The 12,385-nt window shown below is 39.1% G+C and overlaps 1 protein-coding gene across 6 annotated transcripts in view; it reads right to left on the reverse strand.

Annotated features, from left to right (window-relative positions):
- Positions 1–12,385, reverse strand: part of NFIX (nuclear factor I X) — a 203,476-nt gene that overhangs the window by 88,061 nt on the left and 103,030 nt on the right. For 5 of the 6 annotated variants that reach the window (XM_073587474.1, XM_073587476.1, XM_073587473.1 and 2 more), the window contains one exon: positions 1,815–2,346. In XM_073587474.1, coding sequence (XP_073443575.1) covers positions 1,815–2,346 — 532 coding nt within the window. Of the gene's footprint in view, positions 1–1,814; positions 2,347–2,571; positions 3,267–12,385 lie in introns of those variants that run through there. The other variant, XM_073587475.1, reaches the window with a different exon arrangement.

Below are 12,385 nucleotides of genomic sequence, written 5' to 3' on the forward strand. Positions count from 1 at the left end.
TGGAAGGGATCTCCGGGGTCGTCGTTTCCATCCCCCTGTTCAATGCAGGATTCACTAAATCATCCCAGTCAGATGTCTGTCAAGCCTCTGTTTGAAGACTTCCATTGAAGGAGAACTCACCACCTTTCATGGCAGTCTGTTCCACTCATTGATCACCCTCACTGTCAAAATTTTTTTTCTAATATCTAAAGTTTCCTCACCTTGGCATGTCAGGCTGGACATGCCACTCTCCACAAAGATAAACGTTACACTTTTTTTGTAATATCTAATCTGTATCTTCTCCCTTTCACTTTCATTCCATTGCTTCTCGTGTTTCCATGTGCAAATGCATCTGCTTTTGTAAAATCTTATCTACTTTGCTGCTACCATACAGCGGCAAATCTGGAGAGAAAATCAGCAGCATAGCCGCCATGTATGAACATGTATTGGCCTTTGTAGAGTTCATTTTTCTTTCTACGTCATCACGTGGCTCATTGTTTGCCATTTTTCTTCGAGCCCATCCTCCCACCTTCCGTTTTCTTTCTGCCGAATAAGTCCCAGAAAGTGCTAAAAATTGGGATTATTATGTCCCCTTAAAAACTAGTTTGTAAAGTCATTTCTAAAGATTAGACCTTTTATAGGATGCAGAATTTCAGTTTACTAATTCCCAGCTGAGCACTTTCCATAACTGGTATCAATGACAATTTTTCACCGTGCCGTCCATTTTTTCCTTTTTGTTATTAACTTTTATTTTTTTTAGTGCAAGCTCTTTAGGCATTTTACATTTCTGGCTTCTACCCACACTATAGACTTAGAAATACTTTGGGATTCAATGAGCTTCGATTTAACAGTAAACAGCAGGAATTCACAAAAGATATGTCGATTTTGACAAAAAAAAAAAATAAAGTTTGCCCGATGTAACCCAAGAAAACAAGTCCGGATGAAAGGTTTCACCAGTTCTATAAAGATAACGCGCGATACATTCACTCTCATAAAAAGTCATAAAAAGTTTACGCAAAAAGTCAGTTACGGGATAAGAAGCAAATTTAGTGAACATACGTCACAAATAGGAAATTGGGTGTAATTACTCTTAGATTCTGCACCTGTGTATAAATATCTAGCTTCAATAAGAAATCAAATCCCTATACTTGTTCCCTTCTCATTTGTGCTTGTTAATAACTTTTTGTTTTGCTCCTTTTTGTAGATATTTTACACTACTATTTCTGCATGTTGAGAGATGTACTCTTGTGTTTGCATGCTAGAACTAAATTATATGATTTTATAAAGTTTTATAAAAACCTAAAATGCCAAATTCGGGTCACTAGAAAGTATTTAAAATGGGAAGAATATAATCTATACATAAATACAATATTACCAGGTTTGTGAAAAGCCTTAACATGTGTGATTACTGTCTACACTTCATAGACATAACTAAATATGCTCATCCGATATTGCATCTTTTCACAAACATCCGGTAGACTCATTTTTTAATAAATCAATGTAATCCAGTAGAACACATTGGAATCTTCACAGCACACGGAGAATCTGAGGCCTGGATATAGTGTTCCTCAAATCTAGGGCTAGGGCCCTGTGATTTCGAGGCCTAGGTATAACTGAGACCATGACACCACTGGATTTTAGCATGAAAATGCAATAAAATAACTTTACAGTGATCCACTTTACATCTAGGATGTCTCTCCTATTTTCTCAGCAGGTGTTCTTTATTTGGAGAACTGCCAACCTGATGTTATCAGGTCTAACGACATTGTCCTGTTATGTATGTTAGGTTGCACAAGATGATTGTTTGTCTAAGGCGCAAAAATTACAAGACTTACCAGGTGTGTGGACGAAGAAGGCCAGGTAGAGGTCCAGTTCTTTGATGGAAACTCCAATGTGATGTGGCTGAACGCACAGCCCTGGATTGGAGCACTGGGGTGACTTATAGAGACGTTCCCCATCCGTGCTCTCCAGCGGAATCCCCTTAAACAGGATGACCATCACCAGGTCCAACCTCCACACCTTATCTGCCTGACGAAGGCAGTCAATCCTCCGAATTTTGCCCTTCTGATCTGGGTTAGAGAGGACACAACACGGAGGCTTCTTCCCGGTGATGGTCAGGACAAAGTCCTCTCGGAACTCTGGCCGGATGTCTTTCCTCAGCTTGGCCAAGAGTCGTGACGCCCACTTCTGCTTGATCTCAGGCTTCTCCCCCAATAATTCGTCCTTCACCGCCCTCTCCTCGTCCTTTGACATCCGTTTCTCGTGCTTCTTAAAGTATTTGCGCTTCCTTGCTTGGAGATTGAACCATGTGTACGAGAAGGCGCGCACATGGGGAAGAAGAGCTTCGATGAAGGGGTGAAATTCATCCTGAAAGATGAAATATCTAGATTTTAAAAAAGTGAGCAGATCAAGATACATTTTTGAAAAATCAAACATGATTGTATGTAAATTAAAAAAAAAAAATATTATAAACCAAGAATTATTCATTATTTAGATTTTTTATGAAGATGATAAAACATTTGCATGAATGTGACAATATAATCTACTTTATCAACATCATGGGAAGAAGTGTGAAAGAGGGGAAATTTTTACCATCTCTTGGTGTCATATCGAACTCCTGACGAAATTTAAAACCATCCAAATGCGGAGCTCATCAGTATAAGAAAGAGAGAGAAAGAGAGAGCATGGGATGGATAGGTAATTGCCGGAATACAAATAATGAAGCAGAGAAAAAAGTGAATTGGATCATAAAATTGAGGACAAAATGGAAAAATTTTTACCTATGAAAAATATTGTTTTAAAAGCCCCAAAGTATTCATTTTTGTAAAAATTTGGAAGTTGTACAAAACAACTCTAAATAATAATAAAAAAAATGGTGCAATAATATTTCTCCAACACACCAAGTTCTCGTCGTCAAAGGCCTTAAGAAAAAAAAAAAGAGAAAAAATGATAAATGAACACAAAAATTCCAGGTGAATGAAAAGCAACGGAGACAACTAAAAAGTCATCCAAAAAAGAAAAAAAAAAAAAGCAGAATGGTGTGTGGTAGAATCAAAATCAATGTAAAGTATCTTGAGATATTATAAAACTAGATGATAGGAAAATGAAAGGAAGAAAAAAATACACGTTTTTTTTTCTAAAACAAGGGTTGATTAAAAGAGAAAGCTGTTTTTTTCCGCTTTCTGTTTAAACTCTCTCTTTCTCTCGCTCTCTCTCGTTCCCCCTCTCCTGCTTTCACTCTCTCCGTGCTGAATTGGTGGCCAGCATCGATGCCAGGGAAAAGAGAGAGGAAAGAGGAAAAAAAAAAAAGAGAAAGAGAGAGACTGATTCGCATGGACCCACCTTTTTGGCAAAGTCAACTGAAGAAGCTAGCCAATAGCAGAGAAAAAGGGAGGGGAGCGAGAGAGGGAAAGAAAGAAAGAGAGGGAAAGGGAGGAGGGAGGTGTAGAGCGAAAAAGAGAGAGCGTGAAAAAAAAATATTGAAGGCAGAAAAAGGTTTTGCCAAAACAGACAACTCTGAAAAAAAAAAAAAATGAAGCAAACACAAAAGTTTGACGTTTCACTTTCTTTATATTTGACGAGACAGAGAGTTACCCCCGGACCCATTCTGGGCTTTATATCTTTTTCTATCATTTATGTTTTATTTGTATTTTTGATCTATTTTGCCATATAGGTCTTGGCACAAGAAGTGAAACAGTCGCTGTTCATGGCTGGGAATAGTGAGTTTTGGGTGGACGGGGGGGGGGGGAGGGGGGAGATGCAGCAGATGCCGGCTCGCCGTCCCTGTCTATATTCATTCTCTCTGGGTTTTTGAGGCTTTATTTTCCCATAAAATACCTAAGCAAAGCAATCACTAAATACCTCACTCCTTTCCTTCCTAAAGTTAACCCAAAAAACCCCACCTTTCTATTAATAGTGAAACGATAGATGAAATATCGCTCTACTCCTTCTCTCCGCCACTCCTGTCTCGCTCACTCGTTCTCTGCGGTTTCGCTGGCACTGCCCAATATATTTCAGCCAAGGCACACATTTTAAAGACGCTGCTTTTCAGAGTAAATCTCCTTCTCCTGTATTTCCAGATTTTTTTTTTTTTTTTTATTTTCCCTGGTACACTCTCTCTTCCTACTATCCCACACTCATTTTAACCCCTTCCGAACTGGAAACCGGTGCTGGACGTGCCGCGGTCACCTTCGTTCCTCTCTTCTTCTTTCACTTTCTACGTTAGTTTCTCTTCATTAGAGACAGGTTTCTAGAACAAAGTGAGTTTTGTCTATTTACGTGTATTTTTTTTATTTCTTTATTTTAGATGTTGAACGGCTTGTTCTTTTTTAAAGGTACAGCTATACATTTTCTGCATTATAATATTAGGGGTCATTTTCTTTCTGAACAGATTTACTGCTATTCACTTTTCATCGGAGAAGAAAGTTCTACTTTTTTTTTTTGCACATTTTCTGTAAAGACATATGATTTATGTGTATTTTATAGCTATATATATATTTATATATATATATATATATATAAATATATACATACATATATACACACGTACATACATACATATCGCACCTTTTATATATATACTGCTCAAAAAAAATAAAGGGGACACATTACAGGCTGATCCAACTTTTAGTGTTCCCTTTATTTTTTTTGAGCAGTATATATAGATAGATAGATAAATATTTATATATTGTGATATATCTATATATAAAGGTGTGAGATATATATATATATATATATACACATACATACACAGTATATATATATAATATATATCTATATCTATATATATATATATATATATTTATACACATTTACAAATTTGTCAGTAGAGAGGTTTATGCAGTTTGTGCTTTCCTTAATTTTATTTTCTTTTCCTGTTCACCTTTTTTATTTATCCATTTTTTTTTAATCACGTTTTTCTCGTTCATTTATTTGACCAATTTTTCCAATTCCATTTCTGTTCACTTTCTACGATTTTCACATTTGCCTATAATTCATTTTGCCTGTTACCGCTTATTTTTTTTTTTTTTGCTTTCTAAATCTCCCCTGTAAAAGTTTTTAATCCGCGACTTTTCTTCACATTTCCTGTAGATCTTTTTTCTTCGTCTACGTCCCATTCTCTCGCTATGTTTTTGGCGTTGCTTTAAACCTTACATTCTTATTTCTAGCTGATATTAATTAGACGACTCTTGTCCATCCGCTTTTTTTCCCCATCAAGCTTCAGTATCTGGTATGAAAATGTCTATTTTATTGGAGAGCTGTTTAGATTTTTCGAGCTGCAAAATTTGAGCTAAACAGATATTTCGGAAACGGCTCATCTTCTCCTCTCTCTTCTTACACCACATCTGTAATTTCTCTTTATCCACCCCCGCACTTTTATTATTAACGTGTTTTTTCCCTTTCTTTTCGCTTTCGCTCTCCAACGGACAACGCGTTGGCAGAAGTCTACCCTTTCTGCTCTCTTTCACATCATTTTAATGTCTCGTGTCAAAATGGGCTCCAAGGTACCTGAGGAAGCCGAGTGATTGCTGTTTGCTTTACTCATCGCTCTTGTCTTGTGCCATAAATCTAACCACAAACCTATATTCACCTCCTGCCAAACAGGGACCTTCTAACGTAGACACGGGATATTCGCAACGCAGCCGCAAGCTTTACATACTCAGTATAATTACACTGGAACCACGACTAAAGTTCAAGCAACGTATGACAAAACCGGGCGATTCTTGGCCGAGAACCCTGCTCTCGAAGGGCAAATTTCTAACTACGTAGCCCTAAATATATACGTACACCTTCATACATCTGCTCTTTTACAGCATTAAACCTATATATAATTCTTATATAGAAAATATACGCTATATATTCAATTATATGTATTTCGTTCTCCTTTTTCACAAGCGATAGGGATATATTTCCACTTAGTAATTTTTTTTAATACGTTCATACACAATTTTACAGATCAGTCCAGTTAAATAGTAAATCTCTTTTTTAAATACTTCCTGCCATGATTTTACATGAACAAATAAAAAAAAAAAAATACTAATAATACATACATGTTATATGTCATACTACAGTTTTCTAAAATGACTGTAAATACATAAGGGAGGGCAATGTATGCCTTGTAGACGGTATCAGCCCTTGTAACATACAGCGGAAGCAACTGAACGGTCGAAACGGGCGACACGCACAGGTTTTGTAGCATTATTGAAGAAAAACACACATTAATAAGCAATTTAACAATTTAACCATCCGCACAATAGAATTACCTTTTTTTTATCCTATAAGGGCGCGGTATAGCGAGTGACCCTCGGTAGTTATTTGCAATTTCACGTGTATTTTAGACGACTCTAGAAATCCATCTAGATAATGACGGCACTGTAAGTGAGCTGGCGATTAACCCTAACTAGATCAAATGTAAACTTACCTTAAGATTAAACCAGAGACCCTTAAGACATAACGGAGAGACGTATGGGATGATATGTAATTAATAAAATTTGAATGACGTGATAATAGTAATATATATATATATATATATATATATATATATATAGTGAAGTATCTACATTTATTTATATATTAACATGTTTACACATATATATATTTAAATGTTTTTATATATATATATATATATATATATATATATTTGTTTGCAATATTATATATTTTTTAATTTAATAATGATAATCATGGTGAAATAGAAAAATATATTAGATGATGGCTTTGACCAGAAAAAAAAATGACTATACATATAAAGTACATATTATAACTATTATTTCTTTGAAGTTGTAATGTATTTCCTCAGCTTTATAAAGACTAGGAGTATTATAAAGATAAAACTTTCAGAAGTAAAGAAAAGGAATCATTGTGTAGAGTGACATGTCAAGTCTGACATGCCGAGGTGAAGAGACTTTATAGATTACATATTAGAACAAATTTTTTGACGGTGAGGGTGAGTGGAAGAGGCTGCCATGAGAGGTGGTGAGTTCTCCTTCAATAGAAGTCTTCAAACAGAGGCTGGACAGACATGTGTCAGAGATGGTTTAGTGAATCCTGCATTGAGCAGGGGGTTGGATCAGATGGCCCAGGAGGTCCCTTCCAGCTCTAACATTCTAGGATTCTATGACTTTTAAGCCTTGTGATGCTCCTCTGGGAGGTAAGAACTGGAACTGAATATTCTGTCTAGTGCTCTCTCCTATACCATGCTACTGATAGGTTTTACCTTATGACTAAGCGATATTGTCATGTACCTTGTGTAGTAGTAAGTTGGTCAGTCTTAACCCTACTGATATTGAACAGGGACATATGTTGGATTTTCGCAACTGGAGAGATGAATGTGTCAGGATGGAGGTAATGGACAAATAACAATAAAGTACAGTACGACTGGATCGTGCGACAGATTACTTCCAATGGATGAATTTAGAGAAAGGAAAGAGTGACAATGTAGAAAACCCGATACAGTAGATAGACATATAAACATGTGTATATATGAAGCCATAACATTAAAACCACTAACAAATGGAGTGAATTAACACTGATAATCTAATTACAAGGGTACCTTTCTGAGGAGTAGATTATGTTAAGGAGCAAGTGAAGGCTCAGTTCTTGAAGTTGATACGTTGGAAGCAAGAAAAATGACTAAGTGAATTTCAGAGTCTTTGACAAGGGCCAGATCGCGATGACTTCACGATTGGGTCAAAACTTTCACCGCCATAGTTGATCTTGTGGGGTGTTCCTGGCATGAAGTTTTTAGTACCTAACAAAAGTTGTCGAAGGAAGAACATCCAGTGAACCAGCATCAAGGTCATGGTCACGGACACCTAAGGATCATTAGTGTTCGTGACGAGCAAACTGTGGTCCATACAAATTGCTGAAAAGAGTAATGCAGGCTATGGAGAAACAAGGTATCAGAACAGACAGGACATTGTAACATGCTGTACAGTAGGGGACTGGTTGTATCGCCCCCATGAACTGGTCAAAGTGCCCCCATGGACAGGTCAGAATGTCCCCATGGACTGGTCGGAGTGCCCTCATGGACTGGTCGGAGCGTCCCCACAGACTCGGTTAGCCCGCCCCCACAGATTGGTTGGAGTGCCTCCATGGACTGGTCGGAGTGCCCCCACGAATAGGTCAGAGCAACCCACGAACTGGTCAGAGTGCCCCCACGGAGAGGCCAGAGCACCCCCACGGACTGGTCAGAGTGCCCCCAAAGACTGGTCAGTGCCTCCATGGACTGGTCGGAGCGTTACCACAGACTGGCCAGAGCGCCCCCCCGGACTGGTTGGAGAGCCCCACGGACTGGTTGGAGTGTCCCCACAGACTAGTCGGAGTGTCCCCACAGGCTAGTTGGAGTGTCCCCACAGACTAGTTGGAGTGTCCCCACAGACTAGTCGGAGCGCCCCCACAGACTAGTCGGAGCGCCCCCACAGACTAGTCGGAGCGCTGCCACGGACTAGTCGGAGCGCCCCCACGGACTGGTCAGAGAGCCCCCACAACCTCTACAGTGAACTGTTTGTAGTGACATTTCATGTCACCTTGATAAAGCTCTAACTGTCTTGTCAATCATCTCACCATACCATATAATACGTCACACAGTAAACACCTACAATCAGTATATAAACGCCATCACACCATTCTATGTAATGACAACACTAAACGCAATAGCTACAATCTAAAAAGAACATGTAGAAAAGCAGCCGCACAAGCGCATATTTGTCTGTGCAGCTGAGAAACGCTCCTTACCCTCCAGTATCAGTTACAGACACTGATTGATGGTGCCCTAGTTTTAATGGAACAAGTACAAACACATTAGATATAACCCAAAGTCTAATTAGTTCCTCATTAAACAGGCCTTAACTGATCTTTTAATTTGCAAATATTTATGAATATTGTGAATAATGGAAATTAAAATAGTTTTCTCGCTGTGTAGACAATTGGCGCAGGTGAGGGGCCAGCGGATTTAGGGCTGATGCAAAGGAAGTCGAGTTTATTTTACATTGTGTGGCTATAAAATGAGGCTGACGATCCTCACACTGGGTGTAAACAGAGGTGGAGGAACCACAGAGGCCATGGGCCGGCAGGCGGAGGGAGGATGGTGGACGTCTCGTGACTTGTCTGCAGAGCTGACATTCTAACGTGTGCGGTGACCACACAACATAGCACAGAGCGGAGGACACACTTAGTGACGAGGCACTCTCTATGACCTCTACATTCAGCATAATGGGCCGATTACATCTCTGTTCTGTATTAACTTTGTTTCTGTAAAAATTAAAACATCACGAGTTTTGCCCCACAGGCTCCCGCTTCTAAAGAAATTCCATCAAAAGCACAAATACACTTTCTATTTCTGCTTCCAATTCACATACATCAAATTACTACATTCAGTAATGTCATATTTCCAGTAACTTAGCATACTATAATTGATATAGAGTTATATAGGAGAGAAAAGTAATATGGGATAGGTGAGAAATAGGTGATAGAGGCAAGAATGTATGGAGTAATAGGAGGAGATATAGGGAGGATATATGGAGTAATAGGGGGAGATATAGGGAGGATATATGGAGTAATAGGGGGAGATATAGGGAGGATATAGGGGGTAATAGGAGGAGATATAGGGAGGATATATGGAGTAATAGGGGGAGATATAGGGAGGATATATGGAGTAATAGGGGGAGATATAGGGAGGATATATGGAGTAATAGGGGGAGATATAGGGAGGATATATGGAGTAATAGGGGGAGATATAGGGAGGATATAGGGGGTAATAGGAGGAGATATAGGGAGGATATATGGAGTAATAGGAGGAGAGGAGGATATATGGAGTAATAGGGGGAGATATAGGGAGGATATATGGAGTAATAGGAGGAGATATAGGGAGGATATATGGAGTAATAGGAGGAGATATAGGGAGGATATATGGAGTAATAGGGGGAGATATAGGGAGGTATATGGAGTAATAGGAGGAGATATAGGGAGGATATATGGAGTAATAGGGGGAGATATAGGGAGGATATATGGAGTAATAGGGGGAGATATAGGGAGGATATATGGAGTAATAGGGGGAGATATAGGGAGGATATATGGAGTAATAGGGGGAGATATAGGGAGGATATATGGAGTAATAGGGGGAGATATAGGGAGGATATATGGAGTAATAGGGGGAGATATAGGGAGGATATAGGGGGTAATAGGAGGAGATATAGGGAGGATATATGGAGTAATAGGAGGAGAGGAGGATATATGGAGTAATAGGGGGAGATATAGGGAGGATATATGGAGTAATAGGAGGAGATATAGGGAGGATATATGGAGTAATAGGAGGAGATATAGGGAGGATATATGGAGTAATAGGGGGAGATATAGGGAGGATATATGGAGTAATAGGGGGAGATATAGGGAGGATATATGGAGTAATAGGGGGAGATATAGGGAGGATATATGGAGTAATAGGGGGAGATATAGGGAGGATATATGGAGTAATAGGAGGAGATATAGGGAGGATATATGGAGTAATAGGAGGAGAGGAGGATATATGGAGTAATAGGGGGAGATATAGGGAGGATATATGGAGTAATAGGGGGAGATATAGGGAGGATATATGGAGTAATAGGAGGAGATATATGGAGTAATAGGGGGAGATATAGGGAGGATATATGGGGTAATAGGGGGAGATATAGGGAGGATATATGGAGTAATAGGAGGAGATATAGGGAGGATATATGGGGTAATAGGGGGAGATATAGGGAGGATATATGGAGTAATAGGAGGAGATATAGGGAGGATATATGGAGTAATAGGGGGAGATATAGGCAGGATATATGGAGTAATAGGAGGAGATATAGGGAGGATATATGGAGTAATAGGAGGAGATATAGGGAGGCTATATGGAGTAACAGGAGGAGATATAGGGAGGATATATGGAGTAATAGGGGGAGATATAGGGAGGATATATGGGGTAATAGGTTGAGATATAGGGAGGATATATGGGGTAATAGGGGGAGATATAGGGAGGATATATGGAGTAATAGGAGGAGATATAGGGAGGATATATGGAGTAATAGTGGGAGATATAGGGAGGATATATGGGGTAATAGGGGGAGATATAGGGAGGATATATGGAGTAATAGGAGGAGATATAGGGAGGATATATGGAGTAATAGGGGGAGATATAGGCAGGATATATGGAGTAATAGGAGGAGATATAGGGAGGATATATGGAGTAATAGGAGGAGATATAGGGAGGATATATGGAGTAATAGGAGGAGATATAGGGAGGATATATGGAGTAATAGGGGGAGATATAGGGAGGATATATGGAGTAATAGGAGGAGATATAGGGAGGATATATGGAGTAATAGGAGGAGATATAGGGAGGATATATGGAGTAATAGGAGGAGATATAGGGAGGATATATGGAGTAATAGGAGGAGATATAGGGAGGATATATGGAGTAATAGGGGGAGATATAGGGAGGATATATGGAGTAATAAGGGGAGATATAGGGAGGATATATGGAGTAATAGGAGGAGATATAGGGAGGATATATGGATAATAGGAGGAGATATAGGGAGGATATATGGATAATAGGAGGAGATATACGGAGGACATATGGAGTAATAGGGGGAGATATAGGGAGGATATATGGAGTAATAGGAGGAGATATAGGGAGGATATATGGATAATAGGAGGAGATATAGGGAGGATATATGGATAATAGGAGGAGATATAGGGAGGACATATGGAGTAATAGGGGGAGAAATAGGGAGGATATATAGAGTAATAGGGGGAGATATAGGCAGGATATATGGAGTAACAGGAGGAGATATAGGGAGGATATATGGAGTAATAGGGGGAGATATAGGGAGGATATATGGAGTAATAGGGGGAGATATAGGGAGGATATATGGAGTAATAGGAGGATATATAGGGAGGATATATGGAGTAATAGGGGGAGATATAGGGAGGATATATGGAGTAATAGGAGGAGATATAGGGAGGATATATGGAGTAATAGGGGGAGATATAGGGAGGATATATGGAGTAATAGGAGGAGATATAGGGATGATATATGGAGTAATAGGAGGAGATATAGGGAGGATATATGGAGTAATAGGAGGAGATATAGGGAGGATATATGGAGTAATAGGAGATATAGGAAGGATATATGGAGTAAGAGGGGAGATATAGGGAGGATATATGGGGTAATAGGAGGAGATAGAGGGAGGATATATGGAGTAATAAGAGGAAATAGAGGGAGGATATATGGGGTAATAGGAGGAGATATAGGGAGGATATATGGAGTAATAGGGGGAGATATAGGGAGGATATTTGGAGTAATAGGGGAGATATAGGGAGGATATATGGAGTAATAGGAGGACATATAGGGAGGATATATGGAGTAATAGGGGGAGAT

Source organism: Dendrobates tinctorius, unplaced genomic scaffold (genome assembly GCF_039654945.1).
Source record: "Dendrobates tinctorius isolate UK_male_01 unplaced genomic scaffold, ASM3965494v1 ptg000099l, whole genome shotgun sequence".
Classification (NCBI taxonomy): domain Eukaryota; kingdom Metazoa; phylum Chordata; class Amphibia; order Anura; family Dendrobatidae; genus Dendrobates; species Dendrobates tinctorius.